Source organism: Lytechinus variegatus, chromosome 7 (assembly GCF_018143015.1).
Source record: "Lytechinus variegatus isolate NC3 chromosome 7, Lvar_3.0, whole genome shotgun sequence".
In the NCBI taxonomy this organism is placed as follows: Eukaryota; Metazoa; Echinodermata; class Echinoidea; order Temnopleuroida; family Toxopneustidae; genus Lytechinus; species Lytechinus variegatus.
Window position 1 is genome coordinate 7642599 of NC_054746.1, and position 21910 is coordinate 7664508.

General features: G+C 37.5%; 1 protein-coding gene across 1 annotated transcript; it reads right to left on the reverse strand.

Annotated features, from left to right (window-relative positions):
• Positions 1-186: 186 nt before the first annotated feature.
• On the reverse strand, positions 187-21910 carry LOC121418343 (zinc finger FYVE domain-containing protein 1-like). The gene is made up of 10 exons (XM_041612157.1): positions 20352-21910; positions 16284-16788; positions 13212-13444; positions 12133-12339; positions 9523-9620; positions 8795-8912; positions 7802-7972; positions 6198-6372; positions 5248-5403; positions 187-3818 (listed from the first exon to the last, which is right to left on the reverse strand). Exons 1-10 carry the CDS (start codon positions 21708-21710, stop codon positions 3586-3588), a joined length of 3255 nt encoding a protein of 1084 aa, XP_041468091.1. The 5' UTR covers positions 21711-21910; the 3' UTR covers positions 187-3585.

The following is a 21910-nucleotide window of genomic DNA, read 5'->3' on the forward strand; positions in this document are numbered from 1 at the left end:
ATATTTGTGTAAGTTTTATGAAATAGAGACATATAAAGATGATTTTTCTCAATAAATTACGATTTTTTTATCAAAAACATTTTTTAAAGAAAACACGTACTGCCATATTTTGGTTGCAAAAACATACTGGTTGGCAGGTCTGTATATACTCATCCGTGCATCATACAAGTCAGTGTTCTTCCCGGCCTTTGTTTCCGGAGGGCACTGTGCTAATTTCCAGTATGAAAAATTATGACATTGTTGGATTTCCATAGTTGAGTTTGATCTCTATAAGATAGGGCCCTGGTAATATTCTAATGTTTCCCCTGTTAAAGAATCCGCATCAAAACAGCAAGGTACATTGCTATGAACGACATTTGTTTGATAACCAAAATATTCCATTACTATTACCTCGGTCACATTTGCCACGGCAGCTGTACGGGAAGTCGAAAAGAGTCATTTTTTTCATTTTTATTCAAACCCCACTATATATAGCTGGTAAAAAATTTTTTAAACAACTGTTTTCGACTTGCCGTACGGCAGACATAAAGCAGATGTGACCGAGGTATAAAGCTTTCAAAATAAAAGCTCTTCCAAAACAATTAATGGGGCTAAAATAATGCAGAAGGAAGATATGAAGTCATGGAGATTAGTATTCATGGGTGTTATTGAAAGTAAACCATTCTTAGAAATATTCATTTCATATTTGTTCTATCAACCAGATTGCAATATATTAAAAGCCCATTTCCTCATTTCATATGAACCCCCCCCCCCCTTGAAGATCATGTGAAAATATAATGCCTAAGCACACAATGAAATAATAAAAATGAAAGTAATTAAGCAACATTCAAGTGAAACTGGAAATAAAAGACAGAAACAAAAAAGGAATGATACCATTTGAAATAATCTGAAAAAAACAAAATAAATTTACATGTATCTACTGAAGAATTTATAAAGAAGTTAGAACAAGGGTTCTAACTAATAATTATCCACTTTTATATAGCGCTTAATACATCGGAACGTCCCTAAGCAGTTAACCTCGGTCATTGGATCCTGACATGCCCCCACAAAAAAGTAAGCGCTTTCTATATTCCCCGGGGAGCATTCTAAGTTCCAAGACTCAATTGCTAGGCATACTACATAGGGTTTCGCATCCTTCCGGGTACCCATTTAAACCTGGGTGGCAAAGTGTGGATTGACGCCTTTGCCTAAGGACACTAGACTGTGGTGGGATTAGACCACACGACACAACCCTCTCATTGCAAGGACAGAGTCAAAATCGCTAAACAATGATGCTTCCATTACATGTAAATGATGTGTAGCTTATGGTTTAAGCTAGCAATTCCTTCGATATTTGCACGAGTGTTGTAATGATGCGATTGAGTGACATTTAAAAGTGAGATGTATGTGAGTTATATTAGCATTTCATTATCCACAATGACACAAAAAAATATTAAGTGATGAAAGTGTATATTTCACACTGAACTAGCAAGTGGAACAAAGCCCAACAAGCATCTTTTCAATTTCAAGTATGTGTATTCTTATACTAAGTAGGTAGAAATATACATGTACTTTCATACAAAAGCAATGTGTAGCTTTTTGTTGTTTTTCTTTTCTTCACCTAAGGCAAGTGCAATTAGTGAATTCTGCATTTTGAATAGGCTTTCTATGAGGACTATCTAGTTCCAATAGAATAGAGATTCATAACGATATGCTTTTTGTTCTCAGAGCCACAGTTTTTCAATCACCCAAGCTATTACACCACACATTTGCAGATACAGATCATTTGTTTGTAATATACTTTACACATGTCTATCTCGGCAAACCTTTCAGTCGTTGAAATATACAGTTTCTTCTGCTTCAATATATGGATATTCATACATAATGAAAATACACAAAACAGGAACATTCTTGATTCTCCCCAATTCACCTTGCATTTTTTTATTTGAAAATATATGACACATACCTATGACACATATATGAGAAATCACAAAATGTTAGCAAATTATCCCAATAAAATGCTGAAAATTTGTGTAAACAAGTTACAGCATGACTTAATCTGTGTGTTACACTTACTATGCATGTAACAATGATTTTCTTTTCATCAATACTAATATGCATGTAACAATGAAATTCTTTTTTTTTCATCAATTTCATATCAACTGCATCCATTTCATTAAAATATATAAAACAATTGAAACTACTCAAAAATTAATGGCAAGTTTAATAATGAGTGGTCATCTATAATTATTCATGTCCATTATATCTACAGAATATTGCACTTGAAAGTAAAATTGAATCACCATCAGAGAATAACTGATAAACTGGTTATGTCAACATCTATAACTTAAAAGAAGAAAAAAACGACTGTGATATTCTTTAATGGAAATCTGACTTCCAATGGGATGTGAAATTACTTATCACAGAAGCGAACAATACTAAGAAATCTTTCAATAGATGATCCTAAGAAAAGGAAAATTAATGAACGAATTCATCAAATTTAAGCGAACTAGAGATCATTGAAACACTTCCTTGAGGAAATCTTTGCGTAACTTTGGAGAACTGTATTTTGTATCCACCGGCATGTCCCTACTCAGAACTTAAATTGAAGCCTGGAGAAACTGATGGATGCTTTTCAAATGTATACACTCCGTGTTGGACAAAGTTTGACATACCAACATCTGAACAAAATAAATGTTTCTTATACGTATAGTCTAGAATCACTCCAACGAAGATGTCGTAATTGTTATGTAATCTGTTTCATGAAGCCTTTAATAATGAGCATAGATAGATAACGGCATTTGCAGGATTACAGACTTCAAGAGACAGTGGTCCAATCATCTAATATGCATTACCAGGTATCCCCAAATTAGTGAAAGGTATTCTGCAACTCCATACTATATATATGCAAGGATTCATCCATACACACACATATACCGTACACCTCAAAATAGTTTACACATTGCTATAATTGTAAATGGATTGAAAAATTGATAAAGTGACGCTGTTGAATATTTTCCACCTCCTGTTCAACTTTCAATAATACTGACTAATATAACCCATAACTTGATGAGTGTGTGATGGGTCAATGGTTGTGACCCCATAACCATACTTCATACTTCATCTATCAAAATGGTTAGTTAGGTGATGTTAGTTGTTATGAGTGACCAGTCGCGACACTCACCATGTCACGTCGTTTGCCTCCGTCTTTTAATTTGTTCTACAAGGCAACAGTAAAATATCTCGAAGGCCTTTCAAAATATGTTTCATCGATTAAGCCTTTTCAACCTATCTTGACTCTTTGAGCTTACTCTGCAATATAAACTGCTCTATGCCACTGGAAAAAGAGCCACAATACTCAAAATGTCTGGTGACTAACAAGAGGCTGAAAGTTGCTGCCAGTATCCACTGGGTAGCTTCACTCTGCTCTTGTTGCCATTCAAGCCAGCATTAAGTATTGCATTTAAAAATGCAGGGACTTAAGTCATGCTTAGCTTTTAGGATCACACAGTAAGGACAGTACGATGCTAGGATGGGTGGCGCATGAGCAATTTGGAATCCCACCCACGCCTTTCCCCATCCATCCATCCATCCCCGCACAGCATTTCAGAGTTGTCCTTCCTTGGCATTGCACAGGCTGCACACCCTGACTGGCATGTCCCAGCCTCTAGAGGGCACCGGTCGCCTGCTCGCGGAGCAGTCGACGCACACACCTTGCCCGCAGCCTCTGCAGTGGTGGATCTTCAGCTTGGGGGTGAACTCCTCCTTGCAGGCTATGCAGTGTGTGATCTCGCTGTCAGGGATCCAGTATGCCGGCCTGGCAGCCTCGATCAACATACCTGGTGGATTAAAACAGAATACAGATTTACCTACTTCATTGACATTAATAAAGAACCTCTGTCCACGAGGACTGCATCTCCTGATAATGTATTCACTCCGTGTTGGACAAAGTTTGACATACCTACATCTGAACAAAATAAATGTTTCTTACACATATATTCTAGACTCGCTCCAACTAAGATGACCTAATTGTTATGTAATCTGTTGCATGAAGCCTTTAATAATGAGCATAGATAGATAACAGCATTTGCAGGATTACAAACTTCAAGAGACAGTGGTCCAATCATCTAATATGCATTACCAGGTATCCCCAAATTAGTAAAAGGTATTCTCCAACTCAATACTACATATATGCAAGGATTCATCCATACACACACATACACACTTCAAAATAGTATATACAATGCTATAATTGTAAATGGATTAAAAACTTGATAAAGTGAAGCTGTAGAATATTTTCCACCTCCTGTTCAACTTTCAATAATACTGACTGATATAACCCATAACCCAGAATACCGATTTACCTACTTCATTGACATTAATAAAGAAAGAACCTCTGTCCATAAAGACTGCATCTCCTGACAAAATATGTACTAATATTTATTATCATGGTAATTTTGCAATCTGATGGTAATTTCCATGAAATGATTCATTTTTGATTGGCCGCTGAGCAGCGTTTCTACGGAAATTACCATTTGATGTTACAGTCACAACGGTAACTTAACAGGCCCATATAGACCATCTTTCTTGTCTGCTTTAAGTGTTTCAAGGGAGGTGTCCGTTCATATCATTCTATGAGGTAATACTGTCATGGAAATTTCCAGCTTCAAATGTTCAAATAAAATAATAGTTTCACTTGAGTTTTGAAAAATTATTTATATCATTTCAAGAAATCTTCATAGATTTACCAATTCCTTCATTTAATGAATACCTGTCAAATCATCGAACCACAGCATATATATCTGTACTATGGCTTATACGGGGAAAAGTATGCAAAATCATCAATTTTGATTTATTCTCCGCTCCCAATGCATTAGACATCACGCTCTAAACTGCTAATGATATAGCATGTCTAAAGTGTGTTCTAAGTAATGTGTCAAGATATCATATCCATTATTATTCCCTTATTGCCATGATCATTGACTGATCCATATATGAATGATTTGATGATTAAATCTAATCTTGTATTTGTGTTTTTAATCGTACCATAATGCAGTAATCAAGGGAGTCAGCTTTGACAGGTCAATGGCCTTTCAGACTTCCTACATCCGCTACATTTCTTTTCATTTCGTTTATATTTCTACCATTTTTTATTGCTTATACTGTGATTTCAATTCTTTTACTCCTTTGTTGTTGTATACTTGTACACATGTTTGTATGTTTTTAGAGGATGTCAAATAAATGAATTGAATTGGAATGGAATCTCACCTGCAGGGTAGTTGACTGCAGTTCCGAGGACACCCAAGGTTGTCTGGAGGACCTCTCCGACCTTCCTGGCCATGACCGGCTGCGGCTCATCATTCATTGCACTCTCTAACTCGGCTTGGAGATCATCCACTGCAGGCATCTTCCCACCACCAACATCTAGGGCAAGGAAAACAACGGTGCATTCTACAATACTTGGTTGAAAGAAACAATCAGGTACAACTATCCTATCGTGAATACAACAATATGAATTCCTGACAGCATGCGAAAACCTCCCACCCCAAGTAACTGGAAAATAGGGAGGGCTGCTCATAAATAGGAAAGAAGCAGCATTTCCCATGGGAAAGTGCAGTAAAATGTTCAAAATATACAGTTTCAATTTGTGCGAATCTTCATACATGCATTATATTGAGAAGCCTTCTTTTCCTTATGAGTTGAAAACTTTTCCACAGAAAAAAAAAAAATTGTTAGAAATATTCAACATTAACTATTTGAATCAACAATGAATCCCAAGTGCAGATAAGATCAAGGATTGATCACTTGATCTACAAGCGTGACTCCAGGAGGGTTCCAGGACGTTTGCTCAGGCGACGATTGCTCCGATGGAAAATTTCCAAGTTAAGCCAAACACAAAACCAAACCTCAAAAACTATATAATTCCTAATTATAATGTTTACATTATTCTGAAAAACACTAAAATCTTAACTTTAACCCTATGCCTGCTGAGATACTGAGATATTAGGACCAGAGCAAATGTCGCACGAGCATATGCCACGTCATCCCTGCAGAACTGTAGCGTTTAAATGAGGTTTGTGATAACTTTAAAAGAGAAACAGGGGTGGTGATTAACGCATGGTGTGGTCAACCAACGGTGGTCAACCAATCTCTCAGGATTGACGCCACATTAAAGGCACAACGTGCCCACATGCATTATGAATAGCAAAAGCTCCTACCCGATGTCTTCTTTTGAAAGCATCCATCACAGACCCTGACAGGCTTGGGTCCCCAGCCTCTCTCCGGGACCGGTAGCTGATGCTGTGAGCACTCGTCACAGAATCCCTCCCCGCATTCCCTGCAGTGATGTAACTTCTCCGTCTCGTCAAACTTCTTGCCGCATCTATGGCAGGCCTGGTGGATTGACAAAGGGATATATGATTATACTTTCATATGTAGAGCCTAATACCTCTTTATTCGGTTTGTCCATGCTTCTCATTACTCATGCGTCTCATTTTCGGCAGATTCTCTAACGAAAATACACTGTGCGACAAGAGACCGTTCTCTCTCTCTCTCTCATTCCTCCAAAATCATGTCAAATCACTCGCTCACACCACCACAAAGAATGCAACATGGGAGATCATTGGTGAAGATACATGTAACTTGCAATTTTATTCAGCTTACATCTTACAACTGCACGTCATCGCAGCTACCAGCGAACAGACTTACTTCTCAAAATACTTCTCCAAATATAATGTCCCTTACAATCGAACTAAACAATATATTTCAAGGTACTGGCACAACTCACTATGCTACAATATTTTCAGGGTAGCCTACCCAATAATTACCACTGTATACACTTAAACTTGAATGAACTTTAAAACATAGCCGATTTTCTATTCAATTTCCTACGATGTGGAAAAATTACCGCAAAAGCATGAAACTATAGGTCCTGCAAACCTCAGGAATAAAATGTATACAGAACTCATACTTTGACCCTTTAAATGCTCATTGTTAAACTATAGGTATGGACAATGGCATTAAGTCTTGGGCATTGCAGAGATGCCTGAGATTCTAAGCGGGGAAAGCATGGCTGTGATATAGGTGTGAAAAATGGCATATTTGATACTGGCTACCGGGTTTAGGAATGATCTTACTAGATCCATTATCACTACATCATTCAGTAAAAAGACAGAAATAGAACTCTGAGTACAGTTTTTATTTATTAGTTAGAATTTTTCTATATTCAATTTAGATCATTGTTATCATTGTTATGTACAATAAAACAGGTTGTATATACAAGAGACTAAATCAATCAAGTAACCAAGGTGGAAAAACTCTTGTATTAAACTGTGATTGACAATGAGATGGCATAAAGTTACATTGTTGAAGGAAGTTTATAAAGAGTAATTTACAAAGTAATGACGGGGGCATTTTTTTCTTCAAATTTTGGCCAATTTGGGGTATAGACACCTAATTTTTTTTTAAATAGAAAACAGGTATTTATAAGGAACAAATTGACAATGTGGTGAATGGGAAGGAAAGAGAGACTAACCAAGATTAAAAAGAAAGAATTCATCAAACAAGATCTAATACAAGTTGGAAGGTGGGGTCATTAATGATGAAGTTCACTGACTGTTTACGTTGGTCTTGAATAGGGAGGAGAAAAGAAGAAAGAACATTAATATCATGGGCACCTCAACAGAATAAAAAGATTGGGAGGTCAGTGACAATGTGACATGAAGTTCATTATCTATCATTGGCATTCATTACGCAGTCAAAGTGAATACTAGTAAAACAGTGATGTTGGAAAAAAAGGGGGGGGGCAAAATTGGAATCTCACCGTGATCTCAGCATTTGGTCTCCAGTACGGAGGCGCGATCTGATCCATCATCCATTGTGACATCATAGTTGTAGGTTTAGCACTGACACTGCTGACTACATCCACTACCTGGTGTATTCCATCCAGCAGGCGTCGCCCTGCGTTGTGAGTCCCTTGCAGCACTGTACTACCCTGTAGGAAAGCAATCAATAATGTATGGAATAGAATGTTTTATCTCAATTATCCTAATATCCAATAGGGATCAGAATTTAGAAATTACAAAGGGGCTAAGACTTTGAGACTGAGCTTTACAAAGGTATGAAGCACATGAATAAGAATATGCTAAATAGGCAAACTGCATTGCATATTTCTGATTCTCTGTACAATAATGTACAAACATATGCAGTAGTGCGCATCCTCTTTGCATGATCTGACCAATGCAGTCATGGCTTTTGTACCACGCCCAACTAGGCATTTAAGTGCGACTCTAAGTCATACTTAAATCTTTGTGAAACAGCTCCCAGGACAAACTATATGGGTTACTTGTATAGTCATTTAGATCAATGTTTTCCAAACAAAGTCTGAGATAAACAATGACTTGTAATATCGAAGACATCACCCAGTCTCTATCTATTTTGCATTTCATTATGTGAAATATGAAATATCTTCTTTTTCTTCCTAATCATAATGTGAAATACAGTTTGATTGATTCCTCGTTAATTACAATCTATTATGATTTAATCAAAATGCTTCCTTATTGTCAAATCTTAAATACTGTAAAATTCATACAATAAAAGAAAAAAATTGAGCGTTTGATTCAATTGACACTCCAATTTGAATATCAGTGTTACCAAATAACTATTTTGTAGAAAGCAAGCGAAATAATTTTCTTTATTTGACATATGATTTTGATGGAATTTGTAGTAACATACTTATTCAAACCATGATCTTGTTTGTTTTGACTTGCCCGTATGATAACTTTTTTCTGAATTTTGGTTGACAAAGGTAACATACCCCAGGCCAAACATGTCGAATCTCTGTTCTGACTGCTTCCATCTCCGGTTCCTGGTTGCCATACCAATACTGCCGGCTACGATAGATAACACCACAGTGGGGACATTCCAACACAAACCTAATCAAAAGTACGTCAACAAACAAAAACCAATAATAAATAAAAGTGACCTCTTGAAAATTTTAAATGGCAATATGGCATACAGACATTTGAAATGATAATACATGGAGAAATCAGTAGATTTGTTCACAGTTGGAAATCCATTGCATAAAATTCAAAAAGAAAGTTATTTCATTACAAATGCAGCAGTTATCTTGAGAGAAATATAAAGTGGGGCTGACCCATTAAAAAAAGAGAGTTCATGGAATTCATATTATCTTATGACACAGAGCATTGCTCGCATCAGGGTCCCGTCGCAGAAAGAGTTGCAATCAATCGCAACTCCAAAAATCATGCGTAACTTGATTTTCAACATATCAACAGTGCGCATTTTTGACTTGCGATTGATTTTTTGACTTGCGTTTAAACGCAACTCTTTCTGCAACCGGCCCCTGATGTCAGCAAAACAAAGCGTAAAGATTCATACATTCTAACCCTCTCCTATTTTGCATCAAACCTTCACAAATATTCAATGCTTTCTATATTTGTGTTTGTTTTTATCAAAACCAACGTAACATCAGGTAAAAATTCCCCTTTATCAACTCTTTGTGATATATAAAAGTAAACTTACCCCGAGACTGCATATTTGATCATGCCCATCCAGGAGTTATCGGTAGCTGAACACATCTTTGGTACTACTACTACCTCTTGCCCACCCTGATAGCAGCTCTGTATTAGAAGAGAAAAGACAAATATTGTAAGAGAAAATAGCATTGAAAATGGACATACTGAAGTAATATTGCATAACTAAACAGAACAGGTGAACGAATCAAAATGTGTAATAGATCCAAGGATGCTAAACGACAGGCTGTGATTTGCTGTCACAGTAAAACAAATTAATCAAGGTAAAACAAATTAGGCTAGTAAACAGCCCTTTATTGAAGCATTAGCTTGAATACTACAAGGGGTCCTAGGAACTCCTTCTGGTGGGTGTTTCATAAAGCTGTTCGTAAGTTAAGAGCGACTTTAAGAATGACTGGCGATCCTTTCTTGTGGTAAATAGTATATTCATTGGCAACGGTTTAGCGCATAACAAAGGATCACCAGTCGTACTTAAAGTCGCTCTTAACTTACGAACAGCTTTATGAAACGGCCCCCTGGCAGCAAAAATATGGGGTCAGTAAGAGGAATGTATGCTGCCTCCAGCATGGGCAGGAGCAGGAAACTCCTTGCTTAGCCGAGGACCTTACATTCTCATTATATTTCAAGTTGGTACCCAACTGTGGGAAGGCCAGGGCCGTGTTGCATAAAGGTCACCATTATGGTAATTTAGCCATCCAATGGTAACTTTCATAGAGTCCTTGATTGTTATGAATGGTCACCACACCACCATGGTAATTGCCATTGCAAAGTTTGCAAAATTGCAAAGTTACCATAACAGTAATGTTTATGAAGCAGGGCCCAGGGGGCCGTTTCATAAAGCTGTTCGTAAATTAAGAGCGACTTTAAAAACGTCTGGTGAACCATTCTAACGCGCTGAACCATCGCGAATGATTATACCCTTTACCACAAGAAAGGATCACAAGTTGTTCTTAAAGACACCCACCTTGGGCCCATAACACAAAACTTAGCAATGATCGTAGAACATTTTTCTACAATTGATTCCATTGACTACAATGTACATGTACAATCAATCGTGAAAATCAAGTGTAGGCCTACAATCAATCTCTAACCTTTGTGTTACGGGACACTGGTCTGGTATGGAATATCACAGACAGAAACAGAATAACCTCTGGCATATGGGTATTCTTGAAATAAAGGTCTTTATTCATCACAATGGTTCACTTGACAATTCAATACTAGTAGTTAACTTTCAATCATTTGTTCACTTTGAGACAACATTTATCATCCACCTTGTAAGGATCACATGTTTACTACCATTACTCATGTACCTCAGTCATACACTCATACAGAAAAAAATATATGGGAAGTTTCAATCTGTGTCACCAGGTAGCAAGCATAACATTATTCTACAGTAACACAACGTGTTAAGCACTGATTATGAAACTCCTTTAAGTTTTTTTTTTCTTGCAATGACCGAAGAAACAGGTCTATTACTTATCAGCATTTCTTCTTATCTCTATGTCACCTTCACCGTAGACTTTGGATTAGCACACATATTAAAAAGGGTGAATCAATCTAAGCTGCATGATGGTCTTTGTTGTTTACATTTCAAAGTAGATGATTCCATATGGCAAAACTAAACAAAACACCATTGCAATGTACTAATACAAGTACCGGAAGTCAACAGTTTATGTTGTGTGAATCAGATTGCTTTAATAGACTAGTAACCTACAATGTACACTTCTGAACACATGTGGGATTACAAAAAAAGTATCACATTTTTTATAATACAAAGCATTAATTTATATAGCGCAGCTTTTATATGGATATATTCAGCTGTGCTTGTTCAGAGCTCTTTTTACTTGTGTCTACACAGCATATTTTCTTAACTAAAGAGATATGTTTTTAATTTTGATTTGAAGAGAGCCAAGGACGGAAAGCTTCTTATTAGGCAGGCTATTCCATAGTTTGGGGGCAGCAAGTGCAAATGCACGATCACCAAGTGTGACTTTTGTTTTGTGAAATGGGATCTGAAACAATAATTTATCTGTGGTACTCCGCGAGCTTCGACTGTGTGATTGGGTTTTAAGTTTGAGTAATTCTGTAATGTAATGTGGGGCTTGACCGATTAATGATTGATATACAATCAACAGAATTTGGAATGAAATTCTTTGACGTACAGGCAACCAGTGGAGTTCTCTCAGAAGAGGTTTTGAAATCACCCAATGACTTATACCCTTTTCACAAACCTATCCTCCAATTAGCCGCCTAAGAGTAATGCGGATAATTCAATAAAAATTGCATTCACAAACTCCGAAAATAAGCCGCATTATTTTTACAAGCGCTCGTCCTGAAAAAGGCGGATAATCGTCATGACAACTGGACACGCCCCCTCCGATGCGGTTGTGTTGGAAAAGGGTGACCTTGTGACCGCACCATGGCAATTATCCGCATTATTTGGAAATGTGTTCATAAACTCAAAATCTTGTCCCGATGCTGCTATTATGCGGATAATAGCAGCATCAAAATAATGCGGATTACTCTTTTCCTCCTCCAATTTTACGACCAAATTATGCTGCTATTAGCCGCATAATTGGGTTTATGAAAGGGGTATTACCTTGCATATGTAGACCCTGTTATCAAACTGATGCTGATATTTACAGCGCGACAGGTTCTCATGTATGATGTTATCCTGGATGTGGTTCATGGTGTTAGTACAACGAGCGTTGCAGGAGAGGCATCGGGTGGAACAGGTGAAGTACTCGTCGGGGAACGGAGATGGAACCTCACGGTCGATTGCACCACTGAACTTATCATTCAGGCCCTGCAATCATAAAGAAGGAATTCAAGATAATTTGCACACATGCTTTTCCAGTGAAATTGTAAAAGTTTTAATCATATCAAAACAAATAAAATCATTTACCCTGTATATAACCAAGTATTTCTATTTCTTTTTTTACTTCTTGGTTGATTTCTCTTAAACTATTATTTATTAAAAGTTGGAAATTGCAACAATATTATAAAATGTGATTTTCTCTGTAAACATCCTGGTTAAAAAACTTAAATTCTCTTTAAACTATTTAAAATCCTAATCAGTGGCATAATGAGACAAAGATTTTGAGGGGGCCCAGATATGGCGTACAAAATTTTTTTAAAGTTGCGAGCGAGCAAAAATTTTGACATTTTTCATTACAAAAATCAAATTTTGTAATAGCTTTTGACATAATATTCAGAAAATAACATCATATTTCACCATTCTATCTTTTTTCTTTCTTTTTGTTCCTTGGTCGTGATTTTTTTTTTTTGGGGGGGGGGGCAAGGGCAGTGGTCCTAATTCAACTTGCACATTAATTATATGACTGGGATGCCATGAGCAGCTATTAATGTCATATTCTGGGGTTGAAAGAAAAGTACAGCTGTGTGTCAAATTATCTTTCTAAACAAAATGATAAAAATCACTCGTTTCTCAGAATTCTGTAGAGATTACAGGAATTGAAGAATAAAGTTTATGGCTGTGGATGCCCTATTAAATGGCCTTGATGCGTTTTTTTATTGTCCTAGGATAATTTTGAATTTTGTCCAATTCATGTTGGAATACAGAAATGTGCCATACAAAAAATGGCCTTGCCCTATTAAAGAAATATTGAAATTTAATTCAAGCTCTGATGCTGCATCAAAACTTGTACCACTTCTCACCTTCAGTGCGTGGTATACAACTTGGGGTGACCTCGGTGACCGAACGGTGCTGTTGTAAACATGGGTCAGGATGGCCTCTTTCAGGGGCTTGAAGTTGGTCGGAGGCTTGATGGTCTGGATACCAATGTACTGGACACAGCTGAAGGCATCCATGTGGCACCCGTGCTCCTTGAAGCGCTCCTGGAGGAGAGTATCCGCCGACTTGAGCCCTCCAGTGCTTCTCTGTGGTTGAACTGGCAACAGGAAGAGTAATGTGAGGAGGAAGATGAGATTTGGAGGACTATGCTGAGACTACAATTAGAGGGATATGAGCCCAGAGGCCACTTTGACGGGTGGATACCAGGCACGACCAAAGAAATGCGTAAAAAGGATCTCTCTTTCAAGATTGGGCATGTTACGTATGTAATCAAGCTACTGTTAGATAATTGGTTTTCTGATTTCGAAACGGAAGAAGCAAAAACAAAATATTGGGTGAAAATTTATTCGATTTTCGAGATTTAAAACAGAAAAACATTAAATTTTCAATATTTTGATTCAAGAACAAATATAAGAAAACGGGAAACAGAAAAAGGTTAATTTTTCCGTTTAGGCCTACTCTTTTTTACATATTTCAAGTTTCAGTTTTTCCTTTGAAAAACACAAAATTGAATTGAAATTTTTGCTCCCTTTTTCTGTTCTGCGTTCACGAAACAGAAAATTGAGCATGCCTATTCATCAATGGAAGTGCCCCCACCCCTGGATATAAGGAATATGTTTTTTCAGAGGACAGGACTTCAAAGATTTATACTTGAAGCTTAACTTCAACATAGCCCACTTCTTCAAGGAGTGAGTGACATTATCAAATATCAATGGTACCCTCTAAAATGAAAGTCTAGTTTATTTATAAAAAAAAAACATTCCAAGCAAACTGATAAACAATCACAATAAACCCAGCTCTGTGAAATGGGCGTAAAAATTGTGAATTTTGTCAATTATGCAGATTTTGAGCCGTTTCAATTGCTTAGAGATGGAGTTTGTCATAAATGGACAAAATTTGCAGTTTTTCAACCATTTTTCAAAAGGGCTACTACATAACGACTACAAAAAGACAGACACATTGATACAAAATAGCATGTAGCTCATCTTGAAACAAGGAAGTCAAATTTTTCAGTAATATTCTCTCATTGATTTATTTTCATTTAGTATGATTGTTTCCACTAAGCTGCATAAACTGTAGATGTATGTACATTGTATCACTGTCTGTAAAATATTGAATTAGGATGATGTAATAAAGGTTTGCATGGTGGTATGAGCAATTGTGGAAGAAGCTTACACCATGTGTAAAATCATGGACCTATCTGGTAAAATCCACCTTTCTTATCTCAGTCCCTCAGGACTTTACACATGGTGTACCGTGAACCTCTTCCACGATTTATATTTAATTAATACTAATTTGATAAATTCATTGTACATGATTCAATGCAGATTGCATCCAAGCCACATTCAACAATATTCGGGTTGATTATGCAAGCTCAAACCCATTTTGCGATCCTTTGTTCCCACAAGTGATGAGTGACCACAAGGCAGTTCCATGACATTTCTCCAGTGACGATTGCTCCGATGAAACAAATGCACATTAAGCAAAACATAAAATCTTACCTCCAAAACTAATAAACCCTAATCCTTACCTTTACATTATTCGGAACCTAAAACTCTATTACAGTCCTGACTCTAACCAGGGTGCTACATGCACATTGTACATAACTTTTGAGAAGCGCTTGCCCGGTCCGGCAAGTAAATTTTTAAATATTTGGCCAAAAAATCTAAATATTTCACTTGCCCGAATTTTTTTTTTTTAAGGTTTTATCCCTTCGAAAGAAAGTTTTGTGGATTTATATTAACCATTGACCTTTTTCTCTCTTTTGACATGGCTGATCTACCTTCCTATTGCATTTTGTTTTCCGAAGTGATTTTACCATGCCTGCCATAACCAAAATTAGGGTCAATATCATATAATTGACCATAATTTTGGTCATTCTACTGTGAGAATTTTGCTTTCTACTGTGTGAATTTTGCTTGCCCAATCAGGCAAGAAGTTTTGGTCTTTATCTCAAAACACTTGCCCAACTTTTACTTGCCCCGAGCAATCAGGCAAGTGCTTATGTAGCACCCTACTCTAACCCTATGCCATTATGAAGACTGGAGTGAATGTTGTATCAGTATCACCCAAAAGGCACCTGTTATTTCTTCCAGCTTCTGTCAAAACATAAATTACTATCTTATCTTCTGAATCTTCCATAAAAACAATGATATATTCCTGGCTAGGTGAAATTGAAATATTGTATAAAATCTGTTGCATTCTCAGACGTTGCATTCTCAGACGCTGCATTCTCACATGGGTCGTGTGGTCCAGTGGTTAGAGCATTGGACTCATAATCGCAAGGTTGTGAGTTCGAATCCCAACTCTGCCATTGTCTCCACTTTGATAAAAAGGCCCAAGAGTGATATCTGTCGTCTATTACGTCAGCCACTATGGCTGATTAACCTAGACGTAAAATGTTTCCAAGGTAATTGGTTATATACCAGCTGTCCTGCCGAGTTCCTACGGGAGTTACCACAAACACAAACAGAAACAGAAATCTGTACTTTATATTTAAGGCAGGTGTACGTGTATGGGTTAAACAATTGTACACATTGTTATAAAGATAGCTATTTGGACGTTGTGCATTCTTATTTATGCCAAAATATGTGCATATTACCTTTAAAGAGAAAAATGAAATAAGGTACACTTAATAAATGGTAAAGACTTTGGAAATAATACATGATTTGGAAGCACAATACAAATAAATTATCATCATAATCAATATCATCATCAACAACCACCATCAGATCACTATCCTCATTATCACGACCACCATCACCATTATCCTCATTATCCTCATTATCATCACCATCGTCGTCATCATCAATCACTATCACCATCATCATGTTGAAATGTTAGAATTTAACAACCGATGATAATACCAGTTACAGCACAACATGTAACGGTACACGACTAACAAACAGTGTGTAATCCACAAAATGCAAGCTTACCAGCTCCTAGTGGTAATGTATGAGTAGTTTCATGGAAAACGATCACTGCTGGTCCGAGGGTCGACACGGGTCCTTTAATTTTACACTTCTCCAAAGTCACTTTCAGCTCTGGAGTGAAATGTTTCAGGTATGCCTTTGACGCATCGCCCAGAAACTGGAAGAGATCTCGGTGCAGCCTATCGGCCCTCGTGCGATAGATGACGACGTCGGAGATGGCTATCACCTTCAGCAGGAGTCTGGTGCGTTTGTTCTCGTTGCTGGATACCCCTAGCAAGCCTTCCGTGTCCACAACGATGATGTTGGTTCTTTCGTCGTAGGCTACCCAAACGCCGATGGTGCAGGACTCCTGGGTCGGGGAGGTGTGGAACACTTCCTGCCCTCCAAAGAAGGTGTGGTTGAGGGTGTGAGATTTACCATCTCCTGTGTTCCCAAAGATGGAGATTACTTTGACAGGTGTCTTCAACTCGCACTTTAATTTCTCCACCAACGCTTCTGCTGAATTTACCTGAATCGCAAACAATGGATGAATTGATTAAAGCTATTTCAGTTTAGAAAATGAGATTATGCTGTCGGACTATTATTCTATTTACAAAGTACTTCCAACTTTGGTATTTAGTTCAGCTTTGTCTACATTCTTGATTTTTCTGCCTGGGGTGGGGGGGCACTTCCATTGACTTGTGGATACCATGCGCGACCATGGGGTCTCGAAATGCACCCTAAACACGTATTTTCCGTATTCCAAAATGCACCCCTTAACAAGTACATGTATAGGCTTGTGATGAAACCCTACCCTTAACAAGTATTGGAAACAAAACGATTCTTGTACAGCAATATTTTAATTATGTCATGGACGTCGGTCGTCGGTTTTACCTTTACCTACATCGTTGGGTTTAGTACAGCCCCACCTCCCACACCTCGCGAAAATTGTACTCTAAACACATAATGTTGACTCTTGGGGCAAAAATACATCCTTTACAAAACAATTTAGTCTGAAATTTTCATTTCAAATTCAATTTCAACTGACAAATATTTTAAAAAGACAAAATAATATCAGTATGGTACTCCAGATTGAAAATAATATGATTTGAACAGATTAAGAAAAATCAGACAAACAAAACACTGAAAATTGGATCAAAACATGGAAAAAAAACATATTCATGGCATTTAAAGATTCCGGTGAAACAGTTCTACATGTAGGCATGCCTTCATGAATATTCAATGAGCAAACTGATCATGTCATATCCCCATTTATTCTTTTGTATTTTATTATATGAAATGAGGTTTATTCAAAAATTTTCCTTCCAGAACAAAAATATTGGAATAACAATTGATTTAACTGCATTATATTGCTGTGCATAGCCATAAGAAAGATATATCATTCACAGTTCACACAATTATAATTTCATGTAATAACATTATAACAAAACAAAACTAGGCAAGCTTTGGTCTGTGTGGCATTATGTTCACACATGGGAATAGTGATTTAGTCACTGTATTGGCACAGCAAAGCATAAATAGCACAGATGCAGTACAGCAATTTATCCAAGCTAGGAAGACAACGTACAGTACAAGATAGACCTGGAAACTTGACTGCAGACACAACTGCATTGTTCTAACTTTGCAGTATAAAGGTTTAAGAAAAAGGAAAGTGGGAATCAGTTATGGGAATGTGACATCATCAGCCCATCTTATAAATATTCATAATGAGGCATTGAGGTGCATAAAAATGTTTTTACAATATATTGCTACAGTTTAAAATTAAATAAATTCCCTATTTTGTTATCAGATTTCAATGAAATTTTGCTCTGTGAATTGAATATTTTCAGCCCACAGCATCCCTTTAAGCTCAAAAGTTAAGTTCAAAAGCATCCCTTTAAATTCAAATGTTCTCAAAGATTCAATCTAGAAATAAGTGCAAGATATTACTTTTTTTCTTAAGATTTTAAATTTGGATTAATATCTCTTAGCATAATATAATTCACACTATGTATGTACATGTATGATAAAATATAATTTCCTTTTCTCAATATGAATAAATATCATTTTCCTCTTAACAATATCATTTTCATCTTAACAAATAACATTTTCACATTTACTTTGAAATTGCATAATTGTATGAAAATCACAAAGCAAAACATTGTTTTAATCAGCACAACACAGTAATCCTAAATGCAGACTGTGCAAATCCCACCGCTGCCACCAAAACATTAATGAATGCATGAAAATTGCTTCTAAAGCATTGTTCAGGCAAGGCACTGTATTGCCATGACATAGCAACAACTTTTTAGAGTTCAAGGGTGTCAGACAAGATGTTTGTCTAATATAAACAAGCAGAGATGAAGCTACATGTAGACAGGAATAGGAGTCGCTTAGAATTGGGGAATTATTTAACAAAAATAACAATTTCTGACATTTTACTGGAGCCAACACAGTTCAACGGAACAACCAAATACAGAGACTGAAACTTTTGGTCTAAGATGAAGCAATCAATAGTCATAATTACGAGTCTTCTCTAAAACAAACAAGTGGAATGCCTCTGGCCGTCTCACCTGCATCATGCGGTTCAATATAGCAGCAGTGCTGACTTTGAATACTACTCTAACTCGCACAAGATGTTCAGTGATACATGGTTACTCTTATGTCCACTTTTTATGAACGAGACCAATAAACTTACAGAGATATGATGGTTATTCAACAAAAAACCTCATCATGGCCAAAGTTCATTGACCTTACATGACCTTTGACCTTGATCATGTGACCTGAAACTCACACAGGATGTTCAGTGATACTTGATTACTCTTATGTACAAGTTTCATGAATCAGATCCATAAACTTTCAAAGTTTTGATGGTAAATCAACAGATACACCCAATTCGGCCAAAGTTCATTGACCTTTGACCTTGGTCATGTGACCTGAAACGCGCACAGGATGTTCAGTGATATTTGATTACTCATATGTCCAAGTTTAGTGAACTAGACTAATAAACTTTCAAAGTTATGATGGTAATTCAACAGATACCCCCAATTCGGCCAAAGTTCATTGACCCTAAATGACCTTTGACCTTAATCATGAGACCTGAAACTTGCACAAAATATTCAGTGATGCTTGATTACTATTATGTCCAAGTTTCATGAATCAGATCCATAAACTTTTAAAGTTATGATGGGAATTCAACAGATATCCCCAATTCGGCCAAAGTTCATTGACCCTAAATGACCTTTGACCTTGGTCATGTGACGTGAAACTCATGCAGGATGTTCAGTGATACTTGATTAACCTTATGTGTAAGTTTCATGAACTAGGTCCATATATTTTCTAAGTTATGATGACATTTCAAAAACTTAACCTCAGGTTAACATTTCGATGTTGATTCCTCCAACATGGTCTAAGTTCATTGACCCTAAATGACCTTTGACCTTGGTCATGTGATATGAAACTTTAATAGGATGTTCAGTAATACTTGATTAACCTTATGGCCAAGTTTCATGAACTAGGTCCATATACTTTCTAAGTTATGATGTCATTTCAAAAACTTAACCTCAGGTTAAGATTTGATGTTGACGCCGCCGCCGCCGTCGGAAAAGCGGCGCCTATATAGTCTCACTCTGCTTCGCAGGTGAGACAAAAATCACTTTCGGGTTCTGAGGCAAACCTGCCACAATTAGAGTCTGACTTTGTTGATATTTTTTGGTACCTCCATTACCCAATAATTTTCAATAAAAATGAAAGAATAATTATCCCCAGGAAAGTAACTAAAATAAAATTACCACATCCAGGATACATGTATTACATGTAGTTACCCCCAAGGCAAGTACCTAAAAATGATAAACTACATGTACAGGAAAATCATCCATGCCCCCTTTTTTTTAATGAAAATAAAAATGCAGTCAAGTTTTAAGAGGGTGTGATTTCATGGCTTGTACTTATTCAGAAAATATACATTTAAAAAAATCTGAATTGGAAAGAGTTCCTCTTGTGAAAGCAATCCACATTGAAAAAATATATTATAAAATAAATAATATAGAGTTTGCTTAATTTGCTTTAGAAAAAAGTCAGAAGATTAATTACCTGAAGTGTCTCTGAATCATCAACAAGTAGAAAGCCCTTCGCATGGTTAGGATCAACAAGATCAATCTCATCTTCAGCAGCTTCCAAGTCAGCAAGCTCATTCACTGGTGGTGGTGGTGGTTGTGGTGATGAGGGAGTCTTCTTTTTGCTCTCCACTTGTTTCTCTCTGGGTGATGATGGTACAGCCTTCACACTCCCTACAGGTTTCACAATCGCTTCCATCCTCTTCCGGCCTCCAGAACTCTCCAAACTGTGTGACAACGGTTGGCCCTGAGAAGGGGTCCACTCCCCGGAGCCAGAATTGGACCTGAAGAACTCAGAATGCCTCGGACTTGGAGACGAAGTCTGGTCCAGAAATGGTTGGTTGCTTTGAATGTCCTCTGTTTTGGGGTGACTGCCTTGGGGATTCCCTGATGATGTCACAACTCTCTCCCCATGACCACCATGCACCGCTCCTGCACCATGTTTGTTTACATTCCTACCACTTCCGGGTTTGCCGTGAGCCCGTGTGGTTCTGTGAGTCACTGTCATGCAACCACCTGCACTTCTGTTTACATTGCTCTCTGGAGCCTTGGGTATGGCTATTGCATTCGATTGTGCAATAGAGGGTTTCTCCAAGCTCTCAAAGTGTCCCGAGAGAAATTCCAATGATTTCGGTCCACCCTGGCCACTGCTTACACTTTCCAAAGACAAAAATTCATCTCTTTCTATATCGTTGTCATCCGGAGTAGATAGCGAAGGTTTCTTATCCAGCATTGTCAAACTGTGGAAATCAGAGTCCAACGTTAACTCATCAATAAGGTTTAATCCAGTCGAAGATGATGAAATATCCCCAGTTAAGATTGTAGTTTGCCTCTCCTTGATTTCACATGGCGTTGGCTCACTCAAAGAATCGAGAAATGGAGAGAGGGGCAGACAGTTTTCTGGCGAAGATTTTGATGGATTCATCTCGCTCGTCGGGCTTTGTTGTGCATGTGTCGTATCACTGGCCACCTCTTTGTTTTGTTTTTGTTTTGGTAGCGGAGTGCGTCGATGTCCAGTTAACTTCCCTCGATGATATTCCTTATTACAGTCTTGACAAATCACAGTTCTACACTCCAAGCAGGAAAATTCTGCAGGGTTATATGGGCACAGGGCACATTCAACAGCGCAAGGAAGTTGCTCAATTTTTCGTCTAATATGACTTGCAAATTTTGGTCTCTCTGGTTTGTGCAGAAGTTGCTCACAATGTTCGCACTGTCTTGTTCCGCAATTCAAGCATTCGTAGCTAGCATTCGATCCGTCGCAGTCAAATTTCTCCTCACAAACCCGTTTAGATTTGTATTTTACAGGTTGATGGGTTTTAGATCGACTTGCCATCTCGAACTCTCAAGCTGCAAACGAGAATGGTATACATGTTTCGTGTGAAAATGAATTATAACACAACACATGCAATGAATATTACTCCCAATGCAAAGGTTACAAAACATGACCTATACTACAGTCGTCGCGATCGCCTGCGCCAGGCCAGCTGATTTGCGTGCATGCCGATCGATCCCGCGCGAGCATCGTGTGTGCGA